At 46.1% G+C, this 23,985-nt stretch overlaps 2 protein-coding genes across 3 annotated transcripts in view; one reads left to right on the forward strand and one right to left on the reverse strand.

The window, feature by feature from the left end:
- Positions 1-8,909, reverse strand: part of RBP5 (retinol binding protein 5) — a 73,701-nt gene extending 64,792 nt beyond the window's left edge. The window contains exon 1 of the mRNA XM_073684851.1: positions 8,748-8,909. The gene's annotated coding sequence lies outside the window, so the exon portion shown is untranslated. The remainder of the gene's footprint in view (positions 1-8,747) is intronic.
- CLSTN3 (calsyntenin 3) overlaps positions 1-23,985 on the forward strand; it is a 72,432-nt gene that overhangs the window by 30,997 nt on the left and 17,450 nt on the right. For both annotated transcript variants that reach the window (XM_073684819.1, XM_073684820.1), the window contains exons 7-10: positions 8,777-8,962; positions 9,885-10,154; positions 10,470-10,582; positions 22,783-22,945. In XM_073684819.1, the coding sequence (XP_073540920.1) occupies positions 8,777-8,962; positions 9,885-10,154; positions 10,470-10,582; positions 22,783-22,945 (732 nt within the window). The remainder of the gene's footprint in view (positions 1-8,776; positions 8,963-9,884; positions 10,155-10,469; positions 10,583-22,782; positions 22,946-23,985) is intronic.

Genomic DNA, 23,985 nt, shown 5'->3' on the forward strand with positions numbered 1-23,985 from the left:
TATTTCCATTCCTTAACATTTTCCATACCTCTGCTTGCTGTCAGTATATTGAATCCTTCTTTCCTTCCTAATCGTGTCCGCATTGCACAACTTCTTAAAGGAGAGAGATCTGACGCCCTGGGAGTGAGCTGTGCATCTGGGTGACCTGGGCATGATCGTGATGGGGGAACGTCAGCAAAGCTAACAGAGATATGGAAAATGCTGAGGAGCTGATCTGCAAAGTATATAGGAAAGTCGCAGAACTTTATGTTATATTACATGTCGGATTTGTAGAACATGTTGGTAGCATGGAGCCCCCTCCACATAAACACCTTCTTGTTGTGGACGTGGTTTGTGGCGTTAGATGCTGACTTTCAGGATTACGTACCCAGGGTGACGAACTGTTGTTAGGGCACGGAATACAAAAGCGACACTGATTGTATATGCCCCGAACAATGGTGCTTTGACTCATAGAGCCCAGAGAACAATGATGCCCTGACACACGAGCTCCTGGCACCATGGCACGCTCATAATGTGCCAGGATATAAAATGCACATTATCCAAAAATTCTATAGCAACTCATCTCCAATTTTTTTTCCTCTTTTCATAAACCTTTTTTTAGTACCATTTTTTTGGGGGCTTTTAAGTATATAAAGGGGACAATTTACATATTCTGCTGCCCACCCTGGCATCAGGCGTAGAGAGAAGCAACAGCACGCAGGGCAAGGCAACCACACACCAAGTCAACGTTGTGCAGAGATGTCAACCTGGAAGAGTCCTGCAAAGGGTGATACTCGGGCTTAGCTTAATATAATTAGACCCTTTATATTAACCCTTTCCCAATATCCATCATACAAGTGCGGCGTATGTTACGAGTGCACCGTAAACAGCTGTGTTATACAGCCAGCACCTGCCCCTAACAGCCAGCTGTGATGTCTGGTGTTTTAAGGGGTATTACCATCTTCAAGATCATATCCCAATATGTAGTAGGTGTAAAAATAATAATATTAGCAAACACCTTCAATTAGAAATGTAATATAGTTTTTCTGATTCGCTATGTCTCTTTCCTCATGTGCAGGCATTGCAGGACCTTAGGTATCCATGGTGTGTATATATATATATATATATATATATATATATATATATATATATATACTGCTCAAAAAAAATAAAGGGAACACTTAAACAACAGAATATAACTCCAAGTAAATCAAACTTCTGTGAAATCAAACTGTCCACTTAGGAAGCAACACTGATTGACCATCAATTTCACATGCTGTTGTGCAAATGGAATAGACAATAGATGGAAATTATTGGCAATTATCAAGACACCCTCAATAAAGGAGTGGTTCTGCAGGTGGGGACCATAGACCACATCTCAGTACCAATGCTTTCTGGCTGATGTTTTGGTCACTTTTGAATGTTGGTTGTGCTTTCACACTCGTGGTAGCATGAGACGGACTCTACAACCCACAGAAGTTGCTCAGGTAGTGCAGCTCATCCAGGATGGCACATCAATGCGAGCTGTGGCAAGAAGGTTTGCTTTGTCTGTCAGGGTAGTGTCCAGAGGCTGGAGGAGCTACCAGAAGACAGGCCAGTACACCAGAAGACGTGAAGGAGGCCGTAGGAAGGCAATAACCCAGCAGCAGGACCGCTACCTCCGCCTTTGTGCAAGTAGTTATAGGAGGAGCACTGCCAGAGCCCTGCAAAATTACCTCCAGCAGGCCACAAATGTGCATGTGTCTGCACAAACGGTTATAAACCGACTCCATGAGGGTGGTATGAGGGCCCGACATCCACAGATGGGGGTTGTGCGCACAGCCCAACACCGTGCAGGACGCTTGGCATTTGCCACAGAACACCAGGATTGGCAAAGTTGCCACTGGCGCCCTGTGCTCTTCACAGATGAAAGCAGGTTCACACTGAGTACATGTGACAGACGTGACAGAGTCTGGAGACGCCGTGGAGAGCGATCTGCTGCCTGCAACATCCTTCAGCATGACCGGTTTGGCAGTGGGTCAGTAATGGTGTGGGGTGGCATTTCTTTGTAGGGCCGCACAGCCCTCCATGTGCTCGCCAGAGGTAGCCTGACTGCCATTAGGTACCGAGATGAGATCCTCAGACCCCTTGTGAGACCATATGCTGGTACGGTTGGCCCTGGGTTCCTCCTAATGCAGGACAATGCCAGACCTCATGTGGCTGGAGGGTGTCAGCAGTTCCGGCAAGATGAAGGCATTGAAGCTATGGACTGGCCCGCCCATTTCCCAGACCTGAATCCGATTGAGCACATCTGGGACATCATGTCTCGCTCCATCCACCAACGTCACGTTGCACCACAGACTGTCCAGGAGTTGGCGGATGCTTTAGTCCAGGTCTGGGAGGAGATCCCACAGGAGACCATCCGCAACCTCATCAGGAGCATGCCCAGGCGTTGTAGGGAGGTCATACAGGCACGTGGAGGCCACACACAATACTGAGCCTCATCAGGAGCATGCCCAGGCGTTGTAGGGAGGTCATACAGGCACGTGGAGGCCACACACAATACTCAGCCTCATCAGGAGCATGCCCAGGCATTGTAGGGTGGTCATACAGGCACGTGGAGGCCACACACAATACTCAGCCTTATCAGGAGCATGCCCAGGCGTTGTAGGGGGGTCATACAGGCACGTGGAGGCCACACACAATACTCAGCCTCATCAGGAGCATGCCCAGGCATTGTAGGGAGGTCATACAGGCACGTGGAGGCCACACACAATACTCAGCCTCATCAGGAGCATGCCCAGGCATTGTAGGGAGGTCATACAGGCACGTGGAGGCCACACACAATACTTAACCTCATCAGGAGCATGCCCAGGTGTTGTAGGGAGGTCATACAGGCACGTGGAGGCCACACACAATACTCAGCCTCATCAGGAGCATGCCCAGGCGTTGTAGGGAGGTCATACATGCACGTGGAGGCCACACACAATACTCAGCCTCATCAGGAGCATGCCCAGGCATTGTAGGGAGGTCATACAGGCACGTGGAGGCCACACACAATAATGAGCCTCATCAGGAGCAAGCCCAGGCGTTGTAGGGAGGTCATACAGGTACGTGGGGGCCACACAAAATACTCAGCCTCATCAGGAGCATGCCCAGGCGTTGTAGGGAGGTCATACAGGCACGTGGAGGCCACACACAATACTCAGCCTCATCAGGAGCATGCCCAGGCGTTGTAGGGAGGTCATACAGGCACGTGGAGGCCACACACAATACTGAGCCTCATCAGGAGCATGCCCAGGCGTTATAGGGAGGTCATACAGGCACGTGGAGGCCACACACAATAATGAGCCTCATCAGGAGCATGCCCAGGCGTTGTAGGGAGGTCATACAGGTACGTGGAGGCCACACAAAATACTCAGCCTCATCAGGAGCATGCCCAGGCGTTGTAGGGAGGTCATACAGGCACGTGGAGGCCACACACAATACTCAGCCTCATCAGGAGCATGCCCAGGCGTTGTAGGGAGGTCATACAGGCACGTGGAGGCCACACACAATACTCAGCCTCATCAGGAGCATGCCCAGGCGTTGTAGGGAGGTCATACAGGCACATGGAGGCCACACACAATACTCAGCCTCATCAGGAGCATGCCCAGGCATTGTAGGGAGGTCATACAGGCACGTGGAGGCCACACACAATACTCAGCCTCATCAGGAGCATGCCCAGGCGTTGTAGGGAGGTCATACAGGCACGTGGAGGCCACACACAATACTCAGCCTCATCAGGAGCATGCCCAGGCGTTGTAGGGAGGTCATACAGGCACATGGAGGCCACACACAATACTCAGCCTCATCAGGAGCATGCCCAGGCGTTGTAGGGAGGTCATACAGGCACGTGGAGGCCACACACAATACTCAGCCTCATCAGGAGCATGCCCAGGCGTTGTAGGGAGGTCATACAGGCACGTGGAGGCCACACACAATACTCAGCCTCATCAGGAGCATGCCCAGGCGTTGTAGGGAGGTCATACAGGCACGTGGAGGTCACACACAATACTCAGCCTCATTGTGACTTGTTTAAGGATATTGCATCAAAGTTCGATCAGCCTGTAGTGGGTTTTTCCACTTTAATTTTGGGGGTGACTCCAAATCCAGGCCTCCATTGGTTAATAAATGTGATTTCCATTGATGATTTTTGTGTGATTTTGTTGTCAGCACATTCAACTTTGTACAGAACAAAGGATTCAATGAGAAGATTTCATTCATTCAGATCTAGGATGTGTTATTTGAGTGTTCCCTTTATTTTTTGGAGCAGTGTATATATACATATATAATATATATTTTTGTTCAAATTATTGTACTTGTTGTTTGCTATGTATACCCCTTTTAAACATGTAAAGTGTGGCGCCCCTGAGGGTTCAGTCGCAACAGAGGTACTGCCCCTCACCCAGAGGTGTGGTGTCTCCTTCTCTCAGGTAAGGAGGGAGTGCTGCCCGGGACCCCAACACCTGCATCCATCACTACACTGCTCCAGGCCGGCTGGAAGAGCAAGATGCAATGTGTTTCCTGCTGAGCCCTGTCCCTGGCTGGAGTGGGGGGAACCAAAGGTAGGGGGAACCAGTAGTGGGTGTGGGTGGAGGAAGCAGTTTAGGGGAGCACTTTTACATGAGGTATATAAAAAGGGAAGCCATCTTAGGGTGGCAGTTCAGTCAGTGAGAGGAGAGAGTGAAGTCAGTCAGGGAGCAGAGTCTCTTTAGGAGCTCAGCCCCACAAGTTGGGGCCTAGTGCTAGAGGCCCAGGAGGGGAGCAGAGGAGGAAGGCTCTGTTCTATTGAAGGGATCCCAGGGGGTACAGCGAGTGCAGGACGGCACCCGTACGCCCTGAATCTGTCAGAAGACAGAGGGATCAGGCCGCAAGAAGGGGACCGGCTCCTGGACCAGCCGGGTTACTCCAGGTCTCGGCTGGAAAAACCTGAGGCTTCTGGCTTTTATAGTTCAGTTGCCAAAGCCTCATCTTAGTCACCGTTAGGCTATGTGCCCACGATGCAGAAATGAAGCAGAAAATTTCTGCAGCATTTCTGCATCTCCCTGGCAGAAAAAACGCATGCGGATTGTGAATGCGTTTTTCCTGCAGAATACATGCGGATCCACATGCGGGTTCACATGCGTTTCCGCATGCAGATTGACAAGCGCTTTCCAGGCGATTAGCATCACTTGGAAAGTGCTTGACAACTAGGTCACACTGTATAAATCCATGCAAACAGCAAACAGCATGGATTTATACAGTGTGAACCGTAAAACAATGCTTAAAATAAAGCTATACTCACCCCCGATGCCCCGGCGTGGCTGCAGCGCTCGTTCCTGTCTGGTTCCTGGCTGCCGGCATATCGCGAGACACAGCGGTGAATGGCCTGCGGTCACATGACTGTGACGTCACCGAAGGTCCTTCAGCGCTGCCGGCATGCAGAGAGAGCCGTTGGAAAGGTGAATATAAACTTTATTTGTTATTGCGTGTACAAATGTACAGACATGGATTCTATGCGTCTCAATGCAAGTCAATGGCGGCGCTTCCGCAAAATTAATGAACATGCTGCAAATTTTTGAGTGCCGCAGAAACGCTGCGGAAAAATCCGCAGCATGTGCATTGACATTGCGGAATGCCATTGAGGACCATGTGGTGCGGATTACCAAGCGTTTTTGATGCGTTTCCGCTGCGGAAATTCCACAGCGATAACGCATGAAAAACGCATCGTGTGCACGCAGCCTGAGGGTCAAGCAGGTCCGGGAACTCCAAGTTGACAGGTGGGACTTCAGAGCACCCGAGCGGGACTGTGAGTGGGGAAGCGCAGAGCAGGAGGGAGAAGACCCAGCGTGAAGTCGGTCTATAGAGGAACACAAAAAAGCGGGGTTCCGTCAAGTGCTTCTAACCTACCTGAAGAAGAGCAGAACCCCCGGTCTGGTGAACGCAGCGCGACGTGGGAGGCTGGCATCCGCGCAGTGTATCAGTGGAATGTACATGAGAACTGTGAGTAAAGACTCGGATGCCTGCACCCACTGCCTCCGTCCATTATTTCAGTTGCGCCATCTTTCCCCCCTGCACTACAACGCCCAGCACAGCCAACTATATCTACACTGCCCTGGATCTAGCTCTACCTGTGGAGAGCCACACCACCCCTGCTGCAGTAACATCAGCTCCAGAGGACTGCTCCGCAGCGGCGGCTCCACATAGCCGCATTCCACAGGTGGTGTCACAAACTTTATAAATCCCCTATAAATAGAAAAAAAAACCTTTTTATTGACCGCCCTTGGTTACGGACTGGGCCAGCCACCGTGATATCCCCCCCCACTAGCATCCATAGGCCCGGCTGCCGAGTACCCCCCACGGCCCATGGGGCGTGTCAAAAGCACCATAGAATTAATGGTGCTATAATAATAAATAATAATCATAATAAATATACAGGGTGGTCCAAAAGTAGGTGGACAGAAAGTGTAATAAGGTTATGAAGGGGGAGATTTATCAAACTTGGTGTAAAGTGAAACTGGCTCAGTTGCCCTTAGCAACCAATCAGATTCCACTTTTCATTCCTCACAGACTCTTTGGAAAATGAAAGGTGGAATCTGATTGGTTGCTAAGGGCAACTGAGCCAGTTTCACAGATCTAGTTTTCACAGATAGATCTCCCCCAAATCTGTTTTCTTTTCAGATAATTCAGATAACACATAATGGCAAATAATTTTAAATACAGATCAAAGAAAATGGATTTTAACAGAGTATTGGAAATCTCAAAATGCTGAAACCGTTAGAGCAAATTGGGTGTAAACATTTGGTACTCGAGCCCCAAAGAGACAAATCGTTTACCGCATTGGTGACAAATTCACCGCCACGGGCTCAATCCTTAATGCTCCAAAAACTGCTCGACCCAAAACCGTCTGTACAGAAGATAATGAACAACTTGTTGCTGAAACATTTGTTCAGAGTCCAAAAAAGTCCCCAGAAGAAGAGTCTCTCTGGAATTGTGAATTTCACGAGCTTCTATCATGAGAATCCTGAAATCTATTGGGTGGAAGCTGATCGTCCACATCTAAGTCATGGTTTATTGGAGGATGATCCAGACAGGCGGCTGCAATTTAGTGAGATTATGCTTAACGAAACTGAAGAAAATCCAGTAATTTTAGATAACATTATGTGGAGTGATGAAGCTTCTTTCACATTCTCTGGCCATATTAACAGACATAATTGTATTTACTGGTATAATGAGAACATGCATTTAACATTAGAGCAACAACTAAATGAGCCTGGTGTCAATGTTTGGGGTGGTATTTCAAGTTTTGGTGTTTTAGGACCAATATTTTTTGATGGAACAGTCACAGGAGATAAGTATCTCGAAATTCTAATGAATCAAGTTGTTCCCCAGTTACAGCAACAGCCTAATTCACATGACCTTTATTTCCAACAAGATGGGGCCCCTCCACACTATTCAAGAGTGGTCCGCGAGTATCTTGATGAAACATTTCCTAATAAATGGATTGCCCGTAGAGGCCCACTTGATTGGCCGGCATGTTCACCAGACTTGACCCCAATGGATTTTTTTCTTTTGGGGAGTACTCAAGGACAAAGTTTATAGTCGAAAACCAAAAAGTGTCAGTGATTTGAAAAATGACATAAGAGATGCATTTCAAGGAATTAATACCCAAAGAGACTTGTGCAAAAAAGTTTGTTGAAGCGTAAGAGGCAGAATTGTAATGGAAAACAGTTTGAGCGCCTGCGCTGATAACATTTAAGGGCTTTTGTATTATTGTTCAGAATAAAATGTAATTGTCAGTGTTATGCTTAGTAAATATAATTTTATATATAAATCAAAATAAATGTTATTATTTTCTGTCCACCTACTTTTGGACCACCCTGTGCATTAATTTGAGGTCGCAACAGAAGTCTGATCTATCAAAATATAAAATTATTTAACCTGTACGCTAAATGCACTGACGCAAAAAAAAAACAAAAACTACAGGATTGCTGTTTTTTTGGTTGCTGCACCTTCCTGCAAAAGATGCAATGAAAAGTGATGAAAGCATTGTAGGTGCCCCAGAATGGTATAAATAAAAATATCAGCACCTTGGAATATTGTTTCCCCATTTTTCAGTATATTACAGTAGTAAAATGTCTGGTATTATTCATAAATATACAGTAACTTGTCCTCAAAAAACAAGTTCTTATATGGAGAAACGAGAAAAGTTATGGCTCTTGGAAGAAGGGGAGGAAAATATCAGACCAGCCTCCAGCTGTCAGGGCATGCTGAGAGTTGTAGTTTTACAACAGGTCCTGGACCGGAGCTTATGGTGTAGACATATAACAATTGGACTCATAAAGGACGCACAGGACTTTTGTTTCAGTGGTTCTCAATCAGGTCCTCATGGGCGGTTACCTGCCGGGGAGGCGGAGCCGCTGATCACCTGACTCTGGATAAAACATGTAGGGGGCAGCAGAGGGAAGGGCAGAAAGGAGGAGGAGGTGCTGCTGTGTAACACTGGGCAGAATGGTAAGAGCACAGGGTGGCGGGGGCCTCCAGGGGTGTAGCTTTAAGGCCCTAGAGCTGAGGGGCCCTCTGCCAAGTAATTGTTCAATGGTTTGTAAATTTAGGATTTGGGACCACCACGCTTCATTGGGTGGCTCTTTGGCTGTTGGGGCATGCTGGGAGTTGTAGTTTTGCACCAAGTCCTGGCCAGGTGCTCGTGGTATGTACACACGCTCACTAATCTCTATGCAGCACGGTATCTGTGTATTTATTTTTACCTAAATCTCTGTGTTCTCTGCCCCGACAGGATGGAACAAGCGTATCGAGTACGTTCCTGGCACCGGCAGCCTGGCCCTGTTTCCCACCATCCACCTAGAGACCTGCGAGGAGCCAATCTGGAGTATTCAGGCCACGGTGGAAATCCAGACGAGTCACATTGCCAAGGGCTGCGACCGGGATAACTATTCAGAGAAATCATTGCGCAAGCTGTGCGGTACGTCCCTCGCCGTGTAATACAATGCCCGTGGGGCTCGGAGATAAGAAGCATAATTCCCTGGTATTACGCTGCAATTAGCAGGCCGGTGCACAAATACAGGTTACCACCAGTCACATAGACAATGCAGAGCTAAATATGGGGCCCCTGAGACTTAGGGCCCAAGAACTTCCTACCAAACCTCTGGTTTATTACATAAGTGCAAGATGAATTGCTTCAGGACCAAGAAGCTGGTACAAAGAGCTTTTCTCACTCTGGAGGACCCACATGTAATTATTATTTTTTCCTGCGGGGGCGCTGCAGGGAAATGGAATACTGGCTGCCAGAGATTACACATGATTACCAACAGACAAGCCCCTTAAAGGAATGTGTCAGGACATTGATAGTCTAGCTGACCCCAGTACCTCCACCAATCATTAGAATAAAGGGGCCAAAGCAGTGCGCCACCCCTACAAATGTGGTTGTGTCTGGTACTGCAGCATTTAAATGGGAGTGATCAGTGAACTAAGTTCCTTTAGTTAAAGGGGTATTCCCATCCTATCCCAATATGTAGTAGGTGTAATAATAATATTAGCAAATACCTCCAATTAGAAATGTAGTATAGTTCTTCTGATAAGCTATGTTGCTTACCTCATGTGCAGGGTATTGCAGTAGGTCAGGTTTCCATGGTTGCGACCAGCTGTTAGTGGTAGTAACCATGGATGCCTAAGCTATTGCAATGCCCTGCACATGGGGTAAGCGGCATTGTGAATCAGGAGAACTATCCTACATTTCTAATTGGAGGTATTTGCTAATATTATTATTATTACACCTACTACATATTGGGATAGGCTCTTGGAGATGGGAATGCGCCTTTAAGAAACATCTGAATGTTTTTTTACTATGCTTTATTTTGCGTGTTAATACCTCTGCTTGCTCTTAGGAGCTGCTCCAGGCGATGTCGACCTTCTACCCCCATCCAGCCCGACCTATAACTGGACCCGTAGCCTCCCCATCCAGGACACACAGGACAGTAGCCCGGTGTTTTGGTTTAATGGTTCTCAATCAGTGGAGGTTCCTCCTGGGCGGTTACCTGCAGGGGGCGGAGCCGCTGATCACCTGACTCTGTCTTTCTGGATGAAACATGCAGGGGGCAGCGGAGGGAAGAGCGGGAAGGAGGAGGAGGTGCTGCTGTGTAACACTGTGCAGAATGGTAAGAGCACAGGGCGGGGTCTCCAGGACCCCAAGACCATAACAGACTCCGGTATTAGAATTGGGCTCTTTTAGAGATTTTGGAATTGGATGCACAACCTTCAATCAGTGACTCTCCAGCTTTAGCAAAACTACTCCTCCCAGCATCCTCCGATAGGATGCATCTGTCAGGACACGCTGGGGGTTGTAGTTTTGCAATAGTCGGTGAGTGACGGGTAAGCAATCATTAGCAAAGGGGACTGAGGAAGCCTTAAAGGGCCACATAGCATTTTTCTCATTACTTAGCCCCCTTTTCTTCATGCCCCCTTTCCCCCAGATGGCAGCTTCTCGCACTACACTTTGGCCGTGCACGGCTGCAGGATCTCGTTCCTCTACTGGTCCCTTCTGGACAGCGCTCACCCCGTCAAATTCCTTTGGAAGCTGGAACAGGTAATGATATACAACTATGACAATTGGGTATGAGAGGGTTAATGAGTTCCGGTATATGGTGATGCATTATGAGGGATAAGATTCCTCGGACACGGCGGCGCCTGCTGTCATTTATACATCCTGTCCTCACTGATATCATAACACCGCCCCATAAAAGAGCAACATAGTCATCTCCTGAAATACTCTGTGCTGCTGTGGGGGACCCGTTTTATATCTAATCCTCATTGGCCTCACTCTAGTCTCCTTTCCACTTCTCATATCATGACACTGTCCATGTACAGACAGCCCAATCCACCGTACCATCCAGAAGATCACTGCCCTAGGGAAGACCAGCACACTCCTCTCCTGAAATGCTCTGTGCTGCTGAGAGGCCCTTCTTATATCAGCTGATTCTAGTCTCCTTACCCCTCATCCCACCATGACATTGTCCCCGTACAGACAGTTCTGTTCTCACTAACGTCCGTGAGGTCACTGCCCTACCCAATATCTGCACACTCGTCTCCTGAAATGCTCTGTGCTGCTGAGACTTTGCTCTTTTCAACCATGTAATCCTCAGCATGTGAATGACATCTCCCATACCCTAATTCCTATTTCTTACCCTGTTTTTATTAACATCAAACTAACCTTCACAGTACATCAGTTCCTTGCTCACCTGAAATACTCTGTGCTGCTGAGGAGCTCTAATTCTCAGTCCAGGTTTCCTCCTCCTCACATCATGACATTTTCGCTGTCACACGCAGTCATGTCCTCACTGACATCATCCCAGGAGTAGATCGATCACTGCCCCCATATTAGACCAGTGCACTCCTCTGCTTAAATACTCTGTGCTGCTGAGGAACGCTGACCCTTCTACGACATAATTCCCTTTCCTTACATCATGACATTTCCTCCGTCCTCATTAACATCATCGTCACTACGCCGCTCAATAAGATCAGCCCACTCCTCTCCTGAAATACTCTGTGCTGCTGTGGAAACTGTTCTCTATTGGTCTCCATTCCCTTCCTCACCTCCTGACACTTTCTCTGTTACATGCGCACAAGGTTAGCACAGTGCTGTCCTGAAATACTCTGTGCTGCTTCCTTGCATTATATCACTCCCGTCCCATTACCAGTCCGCTCCTCATACAGCCCCGTATTCACTAACATCATCACATGAGCGGACAGGACTCTGACCACCCGATCCCCTCCCCAATTAGCTGAGCACGCTCCTTTACTGAAATACTCTGTGCTGCTAGAGCTAAATGTGCACATTATTATTAATAACCTATGGGATAGGTGGCTACTGCCTATATGCATGGGGACAAGGAATTCAACAGGTTAATATCCCACCTGTCCGATCTGCGTGGCCCCCAATCTCTGCAGGTCCCATGCATCTTAGATTGGGGGGGCATTAGTGGCTGTCAAGATTTTGGGAAACTATAAGTCTCAGCATGCCTTGCCTCTATGTCTGCGAGTTATCATTTCAAAACAAAGTAATGGCTTGTAGATCTCTGCATAATACTAGTCTCCTGAAATCCTCTGTGCTGCTGTAAGGACCTCTACTATTATCATACCTTATGAAGGAAAATGTTAAATACTCCACGGTCTTTTCTGTACCAATATTCGCATCTTCAGGGCAGATATAAATATTCATCATCCATAATGAAATGATGAATATTCCTCGTACAATCCCGGGCGGCACAGGCCAAGAAGGATCCGAGAGGACAGATGGGAAGGAACACGGCTCCCGGTGATTGATCGGCATGTGCACACTGGGTGCAGCTATCACTGTGTATTAGAGAATCGCATGCATAGCAATTCCCTAATATACTCCTATGGCTGAAATCACTCTGATAATGAGCCGCAATTCTAGAAATAAAAAATCCCTCATGACCGCTCTCCCTGATAGAAGGCAGATGCCATAAGAAAAGCCTCTGTCCTTTAGAAGGTGCCAAGATGGTCCTGTAATACTTACGGCCCTTTTAGATGGGCCGACTTCAGTCTGTTAACGAGGGGACAGATAGGAAACGTGTCTATCGGTGTTCTTACTGTCTTGTTCACACCAGCTGACAAAATCATTCTGTCCCCATACAGCATCGATGTGCTGCCGATAATGACTAGTCCTGCACTAGCTACAATGTTGCAGGTTTAGAACATATCATTGTTGCAACAAAGTAGCAAGAACATTCTGGCAGGGGCATTGACTGATCCGGGCATTGACTGATCCAGGCATTGACTGATCCGGGCTTTGATTGATCCGGGCTTTGATTGATCCGGACGTTGATTGATCCGGGCGTTGATTGATCCGGGCGTTGACTGATCCGGGCGTGGACTGATCCGGGCGTTGACTGATCCGGACATTGACTGATCCGTGCACTGACTGATCCAGGTGTGTTATACTATGCCTGATGAAGAGGCCTGAGTAGTCTCGAAACCTTGCAACTTGTTACCATCTTTTCATTTTACTACCTTATCTGGCCATGTGTATGTGAGACATGATCAGACACATCCTGTTTATTTTTATTATGGAGGGACTCTGAAAGCCACAATGCCTATTTTATAGGGTCATCAGGCAGCCATTACTATTCTTAAAGGACCAGCATTCGGCCCTCACTATTGTTAGAGAGCCATCAGCCGGCTATGCTTCGTTGTTCCCATTATTAACGAGTGGGTCTCCTATACTGTTATTGCGTATGCAGTGACTGCAAGGGCTGCCAAAAATTTGGACGCATCCCAATACCCCTTTGAAGAGACATAGAGGAGGGCCTCAGTAAAAAAAATGTTCCCATTATAAAGGAGTGGGTCTCCTATAGTGGTAATGCCCATGCTGTGACTGCAAGGGCTGCCAAAATTTGGGAAAAACCCCAATAACAATTTAAAGACACATAGAGGTGGGCCTCAGTAACGACATGTTCCCATTATAAAGGAGCTGGTCTCCCATACTGTTCTTGCGTATGCAGTGAAGCAACGGTTGCCAAAAATTTGGAGGCACTCCAGTGCCCCTTTCAAGAGACGTAGAGGTTGGAGGGCCTCCTGAAAAAAATGTTCCCATTATTAGGAAGTGGGTCTCCCATACTGTTTGCCTATGCAGTGAATGCAACAGCTGCCAAAAATTTGGAAGCACTCAAATTCCCCTTGCAAGAGACGTAGATATGGTGATATGGTAGATATGGTGGTCAATGATATGGTGGTGGAGGATGAGGAGAAGGAGGAGGACAAGAGCAAATAGACAAAATCAGGAAGCGTATACCCATGTCTGGATGTGAAGAGGTGAATGGGAATAGACCATCCAAAAAAAAGACACTGGATTTGAGTTTATGTTACGCTGCTATCATTCGGTGGTGTTGAGAAGTCTGGCCCAATCCAACTCTTGTTCATTTTTAGCCTGTCAACATTTTCAGTTGACAGGCGGATTGGCCTATCAGTTACAATTCCACCTTCAGCACTAAAAACTCAGTCTGACAAAACGCTAGCGGCAGGGCAGGCCAGGACCTCCAAGGCGCAGAGAGCCAGTTCATGCCACGTGTCCAGCTTGGATACCCAATAATTATAAGGCACAGGGGAATCACGGAGGACGTTGGTACGGTCGGCAAGGTACTCCTTCAGCATCTTCCCCAACTTTTCCCTCCTTGTGTGAGTACCCCGCGCCTCAGGGACTGTGCAATGGGAGGGTCTGAGAAAACTGTCCCAGAACTTTTGACAGTGTTCCCCTGCCTCTGCTGGATAGCATTTGTGTCTCTCTCGCCTGTACTCCTTGGTTGTCCAATGAACTGTGACCTCTGCTGCGAGCGTTTTCAGATGGGAATTTTTTAATAATTCCGCATCAAGAGCCTTCTGGTACTGCCCCATTTTATAAGGCCTGTCCACCGCAGGAATAAGAGATATAAAGTTCTCCTTGTAGCGTGGGTCTAGAAGTGTCGCCAACCAGTAATGACTGTCACTCAAAATTTGGACAATGTGAGGGTCACGGGAAAGGCAGCGAAGGCAGCGTAACATAAACTCAGCCATGTGTGCCAGACTGCTAACAGGCAAGACTTCCGTGTCCTCACCAAGAGGACAACTGACCATGCTCTCTTTCTCATCCTCCTCCTCCACCCTGTCCTCAGACCATCGACACTGAACAGACGGTATGACAGTTGTGCATGTAGTACCATCTATAGCGCAGGAAACTAGATCCTGTTATTCCTCCTCCTCTTCCTCATTGTCACCCAACCCACGTTGGGATGAGATGAGGCTGGGCTGTGTGGAATCACCCTATATGGTTCCTTGCTCCATCTCAACGTGCTCCACCTGCAATGCATCCTCTTTAATTGTGAGCAGCGAGCGTTTCAGAAGACAGAAAAGCAGGATGCTGACTCTAATTATGGCATCATCGCTGCTCACCATCTTGATGGAGTCCTCAAAGTTTTGGAGGATGGTACAAATGTCTGACATCCATGTCCACTCCTGAGGTCTTATGTGTGGAGTCTGACCTGAATACCAATAGCCGTGTTGATGTTGGTAGTCAACAACTGCCCTCTTCTGCTCACAAATCCTTCCCAACATCTGCAGTGTAGAGTTCCAACGTGTGGGGACATCACACACCAGTCGGTGAGCTGAAAGCTTCAAACGCTGCTGAAGCACGGCAAGTGCGGCGGATGCTGTAGGTGACTTTCTAAAATGGGCATACATGTCGTACTTTGACAAGCAGCTCCAGCAGAGCTGGGTAGGTTTTGAGAAACCGCTGAACCACGAGTTTAAGCACATGGGCCAGGCATGGTACGTGTGTGATAGTGCAAAAATAAAGGTAGCACTCACCAACAGTTCCAGAGATGTCCTTTATTAGTACTCACAGTACATATTAGCTAGTGGCATAGGTCGGAGATCCCTGAGGGTGTGCGGGGGAGTGAGGGAGAGGACGACGGCCGTTTCGCTCCCTTCCAGAGCTTCAACGGGGGACCATCACCATCAAGACCACTTCCCTATCCCTTGCCACGTTCCTTGCCCATTTTTAAATGGAGGACAATATTTTCTATTCTCACTACAAATGGCTGAATTGGGACAACAGTTATATGTGATACGTCTGACGGACAACCACGGTTTTAACCCCTTCATGACCAGAGCATTTTCCTTTTTTGCACTTTTGTTTTTTGCTCCTCTTGTTCCCAGAGCCATAGCGTTTTTATTTTTTTGGGCAATATGGCCATGTGAGGGCTTATTTTTTTGCGGGACAAGCTGTACTTTTAAATGCCATTACTAGTTTTACCATATCATGTACTGGAAAACAGGAAAAAAATTCCAAGTGCGGTGAAATTGCAAAAAAAATGCAATTCCAAAGTTGTTGTTGACTGGATGCTAAAACTGACCTGCCATTGGTATTTTCCAAGTCATTACAAGTTCGTAGACACCAAACATGTATAGGTTCTTTTTTTATTTCAATGGTGAAAAAAAATCCAAAGTTTGCTAAAAAAAAAAAAAAAATGGCGCCATTTTCCGAGACCCGTAGCGTCCCCATTTTTCGGGATCTGGGGCCGGGTGAGGGCTTATTGTTTGCGTGCCGGGCTGACGTTTTTATTTATACTATTTTGGGGTAGATACGATGTTTTGATCGCCCGTTCTTGCATTTTATTGCAATGTTGCGTCGACCGAAAAAAGTAATTCTGGGGTTTGGAATTTTTTCTCGTTACGCCGTTTACTGATCGGATTAATTATTTTTTAAGATTGATAGATCGGGCGATTCTGAACGCGGCGATACCAAATATGTGTATGTGGGGTTTATTTTTATTATTTTATTTTGAATGGGGCAAAAGGGGGGTGATTTAAACTTTTATATTTTTTTAATTTTTTTAAATATTTTTAAAAACAGTTTTTTACACTTTTTGCTTGCTTCTATAGTCTCCATAGGAGACTAGAAGCAGCAAGTGTCTGATCGCCTCTGCTACATAGAGGTGATGAACAGATCACCTCTATGTAGCAGAAATGCTTCTGTGCTATGAGTGCCGACCACTAGGTGGCGCTCATAGCGATCTTTACATGACAACCACTGGGGTATGCTGCAGACCCTGGGTTGTCATGCCCACCCATCAGTGACCAGCGTGACGGGTCACCGATGGGCGGAGTAAGTGACGCGCTTCCGGCGTGGCGCTGTTAAATGCCGCTGTCAGAGATTAACAGCGGCATTTAACATGTTAACAGCCGCGGGTAGATCGCGATTCCACCCGTGGCTGTTGCGGGCACATGTCAGCTGTAAGAATCAGCTGACATGTGCCTGGTTCAGTGCGGGCTCACCGCATACCGCAACAGACTGTAAATGGAGGCCAACATTTTCCAGGTTCACTACAAATTTCTGGATTTTTATCGCTGTAATATGGAACGGATCTGGCTGTATTCTGCAGTGCTAACAAGCAAATGGAGCAGAAAAATGGTGTACTCTGGATTGCTTTTTAAGCAAATAATCAGGATTAAGATAAAAAAAGAGCCCTAGTCCCTGATATCTGGGGAAATGTCTACAAATATCTGTAACAGCAGCAGCAGCAGACAGGACGTTCAATGGACCCTCTTGTGCCTGCCTGCTAACTCCTGCTATCACCACTGAATATATGCAGCTGGACTAGTCCTCAGAAGGACTGTTAGTTCAGATATATATATATATATATATAATGTATGTATGTATACAGTTAGGTCCATATATATTTGGACAGAGACAACATTTTTCTAATTTTGGTTCTAGACATTACCACAATGAATTTTCAACAAAACAATTCAGATGCAGTTGAAGTTCAGACTTTCAGCTTTCATTTGAGGGTGTCCACATAAAAATTGGATGAAGGGTTTAGGAGTTTCAGCTCCTTAACATGTGCCACCCTGTTTTTAAAGGGACCAAAAGTAATTGGACAATTGACTCCAAGGCTATTTCATGGACAGGTGTGGGCAATCCCTTCGTTATGTCATTCTCAATTAAGGAGATAAAAGGCCTGGAGTTGATTTCAGGTGTGGTGTTTGCATTTGGTAGGTTTTGCTGTGAAGTAAACATGCGATCAAAGGAGCTCTCCATGCAGATGAAACAAGCCATCCTTAAGCTGCAAAAACAGAAAAAACCCATCCGAGAAATTGCTACAATATTAGGAGTGGCAAAATCTACAGTTTGGTACATCTTGATAAAGAAAGAAAGCACTGGTGAACTCATCAATGCAAAAAGACCTGGGCGCCCACGGAAGACAACAGTGGTGGATGATCGCAGAATAATCTCCATGGCGAAGAGAAACCCCTTCACAACAGCCAACCAAGTGAACAACACTCTCCAGGAGGTAGGCGTATCAATATCCAAATCTACCATAAAGAGAAGACTTCATGAGAGTAACTACAGAGGGTTCACTGCACGGTGCAAGCCACTCATAAACATCAAGAATAAAAAGGCTAGACTGGACTTTGCTAAAAAACATCTGAAAAAGCCAGCACAGTTCTGGAAGAACATTCTTTGGACAGATGAAACCAAGATCAACCTCTACCAGAATGATGGAAAGAGAAAAGTATGGCGAAGGCGTGGTACAGCTCATGATCCAAAGCATACCAAATCATCTGTAAAACACGGCGGAGGCAGTGTGATGGCTTGGGCATGCATGGCTGCCAGCGGCACTGGGTCACTAGTGTTTATTGATGATGTGACACAGGACAGAAGCAGCCGAATGAATTCTGATGTATTCAGAGCCATACTGTGTGCTCAGATCCAGCCAAATGCAGCCAAACTGATTGGTCGTCGTTTCATACTACAGATGGACAATGACCCAAAACATAAAGCCAAAGCAACCCAGGCGTTTATTAAAGCAAAGAAGTGGAATATTTTTGAATGGCCAAGTCAGTCACCTGATCTCAACCCAATTGAGCATGCATTTCACTTGTTAAAGACTAAACTTCAGACAGAAAGGCCCACAAACAAACAGCAACTGAAAACCACCGCAGTGAAGGCCTGGCCGAGCATCAAAAAGGAGGAAACACAGCGTCTGGTGATGTCCATGAGTTCAAGACTTCAGGCAGTCATTGCCAACAAAGGGTTTTCAACCAAGTACTAGAAATGAACATTTTATTTACAATTATTTAATCTGTCCAATTACTTTTGGTCCCTTTAAAAACAGGGTGGCACATGTTAAGGAGCTGAAACTCCTAAACCCTTCATCCAATTTTAATGTGGATACCCTCAAATGAAAGCTGAAAGTCTGAACTTCAACTGCATCTGAGTAGTTTTGTTTAAAATTCATTGTGGTAATGTCTAGAACCAAAATTAGAAAAATGTTGTCTCTGTCCAAATATATATGGACCTAACTGTATATATATATATACATATATATATACAGTGCCTACAAGTAGTATTCAACCCCCTGCAGATTTAGCTGGTTGACACATGCGGAATTAACTTGGCATTGTGACATTTGTACTGTAGATCAGCCTGGAAGTGGGAAATGCACTGCAGCAAATTTTTTTTTTTTTTTTAAAACATTAAAAGTTAATTCAGAGTGTCATTTATTATTCAACCCCTCAAACCACAAGAATTCTGTTTGGTCCCCCTAAAGTATTAAGAAGTAGTTCAGGCACCAAGAATAATGAGCTTCACATGTGTGGATTAAAGATCTCTTTTGCCAGCCTTTTCTGACTATTTAAGACCCTCCCCAAACTTGTGAACAGCACTCAGACATGGTCAACATGGGAAAGACAAAGGAGCATTCCAAGGCCATCAGAGACAAGATCGTGGAGGGTTACAAGGCTGGCAAGGGGTACAAAACCCTTTCCAAGGAGTTGGGCCTACCTGTCTCCACTGTTGGGAGCATCATCCATAAGTGGAAGGCTTATGGAACTACTGTTAGCCTTCCACGGCCTGGACAGCCTTTGAAAATGTCCTCCCGTGCCGAGGCCAGGCTTGTCCGAAGAGTCAAGGCTAACCCAAGGACAACAAGGAAGGAGCTCCGGGAAGATCTCATGGCAGTGGGGACATTGGTTTCAGTCAATACCATAAGTAACGTACTCCACCGCAATGGTCTCCGTTCCAGACGAGCCTGTATGGTACCTTTACTTTCAAAGCGTCATGTCAAGGCTCGTCTACAGTTTGCTCATGATCACTTGGAGGACTCTGAGACAGACTGGTTCAAGGTTCTATGGTCTGATGAGACCAAGATCGAGATCTTTGGTGCCAACCACACACGTGACGTTTGGAGACTGGATGGCACTGCATATGACCCCAAGAATACCATCCCCACAGTAAAGCATGGTGGTGGCAGCATCATGCTGTGGGGCTGTTTCTCAGCCAAGGGGCCTGGCCATCTGGTCCGCATCCATGGGAAGATGGATAGAACGTCCTACCTGGAGATTTTGGCCAAGAACCTCCGCTCCTCCATCAAGGATCTTAAGATGGGTCGTAATTTCATCTTCCAACAAGACAATGACCCAAAGCACACAGCCAAGAAAACCAAGGCCTGGTTCAAGAGGGAAAAAGTCAAGGTGTTGGAGTGGCCTAGTCAGTCTCCTGACCTTAACCCAATTGAAAACTTGTGGAAGGAGCTCAAGAATAAAGTCCACATGAGCCACCCAAAGAACCTAGATAACTTGGAGAAGATCTGCATGGAGGAGTGGGCCAAGATAACTCCACAGACCTGTGCCGGCCTGATCAGGTCTTATAAAAGACGATTATTAGCTGTAATTGCAAACAAGGGTTATTCCACAAAATATTAAACATAGGGGTTGAATAATAATTGACCCACACTTTTATGTTTAAAATTTAATAAAATTCAACTGAGCAACATAACTTTTTGGTTTGTAAGATTTATGTTTCTGTTCATAAAACCTACTCTCGTTTGCAGTTTGAAGGCTCTAACTTATTTGCATCTTATCAAACCAGCTAAATCTGCAGGGGGTTGAATACTACTTGTAGGCACTGTATATATGTGTGTTGTGGAATAGCTATACTAATAAACAAGCAAATCTCTCCCTGACTCAGCAGCACCTCTCCCTACACTGTCTGATTCCGGAGTGACTGTGACGAGCATGGCGGTGCCAGGTCTGATATAGACCTGATGACGCTGTGCGGCCAGCCAATCACTGTAATGCCCACAACCAACATGGCTGCGGCTTTACAGTGTGTGGCAGGCAATCCCTGCATGTTGATTGGCTCTCTAAAGAGCGCCAAACATGCAGGGAGGAGACCCGAGCTCCCGCCGAGCAACCCCGGAATTACTCGTAGAGCGCCGAACTTGTCGAGCAGTGAGATGCTCGGGCGAGTACTGAGTAGTGGCGAACATGCTCGCTCATCACTACTCATCAGCCATTGTATGACAGGACATGTAGGACATATAGTCGGCATTATGGGGCCCTTATCTACTCTCCACGTCTCTGCTCATTCTGCTTCACCTTCTCCGATCAGCTCCTTCTTTCCTATTAATTAGCTATATACTGTATACTCCTTACTGGTTCCTTCAATCTCCCATTATGTCTTCCTTCCTTATTCTGTCTTTCTCACCTAACTTTACAATCTCCTCTCTCCACCTTACTAATGCATGCCTATTATTCTTCTTACCTTCTCATCCATCTTCTCCATCTTCTTCAGTCATTTCTTCTCTCCTCCATAGATACTTATTACCCCCTACTTACTCATTACTAATTTCTTCAACCTTCTATTCTATACTACTTAATCTTTCTTTTTTTTCCTTCTTCTCTCTTTCATTTTCATCTCTTTTCCTTTCCTATCTTGTCCTTTCTTTTCTTTGCATCTCTTTTCTCTTTCCTATCCTATCCTCTCCTCTTTTCTTCTCTCCTCCTCTCTCTTCTCCTCTCTATACTTTCCCCCCTCCATCTTATTGTTTCTACTCCTCTCTTGTTCTCTCCTGTCTTCTACTCCACTTCTTTTTTCGCTTTTCATCTCATCTATCCTTTTCGTTTCTTCTCCTCTATTCTCTCCTTTTCTCCTTTCGCTCTCTTCACTTTTTTCTGCTCCGTTATTCACTTCTCTCCTTTTATCTCTTTTCTTCTCCTTTCTTTTCTTCTCCTTTCCATTTTTGTGTACTTTTCTGTCTTCTCCTCTCTTGTTTTCCCTCTTCTCTTGCCAACTCTTCTCATCTTTACACTTTACACCTCTTCCCCCTATGATACTCTCTTCCCTTCTCCTGTGTACACTTCTCTTCTCCTTTTATCTCTTCTCTTCCCCCATTCTGTTCTTGTCTCCTCTATCTTTTCTTTCTTTCCCCCCTCCTCTCTTCATTCATCCTCTCTTCTCATCTCTTCTCCTTTCTACACTTATTTTCCCTTTTCTTCTCTCATTTCATATGTACACTTTTCACCTCTTCTCTTATCGTCACTTTTCTCTTTTCCTTTCTTATATTTTCTTCTACACACTTCACACCCCTTACTTCCTACACTTCTCTCCTCTCTTCTTCACTGTTTTCATCTCTTTACCTCTCTTTTCTCTACTCTTCTCCTGACTTTTCCCCAAACAGCAAATTATGGGAAAAAGAAGGGCTGTACATGTCGAATTTCAACATGCTGAATTCTTTTGTTCTCTGGGGGGATAAGTTGCTAGTAGAGGCATGCTTCCAACTCTTTCTTTCCTCCCTCCTTTTTACCCTTCTTGCTCTCTTATCCAGCACCATCTTTCCTTCCACCTCTTTCTTTCCTCCTTTCTTTATACCCTTCTTGCTCTCTTATTCAGCACCATCTTTCCTTCCACCTCGTTCTTTCCTTGCTTCTTTATACCCTTCTTGGTCTCTTATCCAGAACCATCTTTCCTTCCACCTTTCTTTCCTCCCTTCTTTATACCCTTCTTGGTCTCTTACCCAGAACCACCTTTCCTTCCACCTCTTTCTTTCCTCCCTTCTTTATACCCTTCTTGCTCTCTTATCCAGAACCATCTTTCCTTCCACCTTTCTTTCCTCCCTTCTTTATACCCTTCTTGGTCTCTTATCCAGAACCATCTTTCCTTCCACCTCTTTCTTTCCTCCTTTCTTTATACCCTTCTTGCTCTCTTATCCAGCACCATCTTTCCTTCCACCTCTTTCTTTCCTCCCTTCTTTATACCCTTCTTGCTCTCTTATTCAGCACCATCTTTCCTTCCACCTCTTTCTTTCCTCCCTTCTTTATACCCTTCTTGCTCTCTTATCCAGCACCATCTTTCCTTCCATCTCTTTGCTTGCTTGCAGTCTCCTTCTCTTGTCTTCCATCGCACTTTTCTCTAACTACGTCTAAACCGCTGCTTGTGTCCCTCAGGTTTGTGACGTGGAGTGGCATCATTATGCTCTGAGCCTCGAGTTCCCGACTGTGTCTCTGTATGTGGACGGGGTGACATACGACCCGGCGCTCATGCACGATAATGGAGCACTTACTCCTCCTAAGCGCCAGGCCAGGATGATGATTGGTGGCTGTTGGACGGGTAAGGAGCCATGAGAAGCAATAATGGTGGCATTGAGATTTGGGATCCTTTAAGGATTAGGGGTAAACAATGAAGGAGATGTAAAAGCTGACGCTAGTAGTCTTACACACAGTACAGACCAAAAGTTTGGACACACCTTCTCATTTAAAGATTTTTCTGTATTTTCATGACTTTGAAAATTGTACATTCACACTGAAGGCATCAAAACTATGAATTAACACATGTGGAATTATATCCTTAACAAAAAAGTGTGAAACAACTGAAAATATGTCTTATATTCTAGGCTCTTCAAAGTAGCCACCTTTTGCTTTGATGACTGCTTTGCACACTATTGGCATTCTCTTGATGAGCTTCAAGAGGTAGTCACCGGAAATGGTCTTCCAACAATCTTGAAGGAGTTCCCAGAGATGCTTAGCACTTGTTGGCCCTTTTGCCTTCACTCTGCGGTCCAGCTCACCCCAAACCATCTCGATTGGGTTCCGGTCTGGTGACTGTGGAGGCCAGGTCATCTGGTGTAGCACCCCATCACTCTCCCTCTTGGTCAAATAGCCCTTACACAGCCTGGAGGTGTGTTTGGGGTCACTGTCCTGTTGAAAAATAAATGATGGTCTAACTAAACGCAAACCGGATGAAATAGCATTGCTCTGTAAGATACTGTGGAAGCCATGCTGGTTCAGTATGCCTTCAATTTTGAATAAATCCCCAACAGTGTCACCAGCAAAGCACCCCCACACCATCATATCTCCTCCTCCATGCTTCACGGTGGGAACCAGGCATGTAGAGTCCATCCGTTCACCTTTTCTGCGTCGCACAAAGACACGGTGGTTGGAACTAAAGATCTCAAATTTGGACTCATCAGACCAAAGCACAGATTTCCACTGGTCTAATGTCCATTCCTTGTGTTCTTTAGCCCAAACAAGTCTCTTCTGCTTGTTGCCTGTCCTTAGCAGTGGTTTTCTAGCAGCTATTTTATCATGAAGGCCTGCTGCACAAAGTCTCCTCTTAACAGTTGTAGAGATGTGTCTGCTGCTAGAACTCTG

Source organism: Phyllobates terribilis, unplaced genomic scaffold, assembly GCF_046119375.1.
Source record: "Phyllobates terribilis strain yellow unplaced genomic scaffold, ASM4611937v1 Scaffold_5__5_contigs__length_657084704, whole genome shotgun sequence".
NCBI classification, from domain to species: Eukaryota; Metazoa; Chordata; class Amphibia; order Anura; family Dendrobatidae; genus Phyllobates; species Phyllobates terribilis.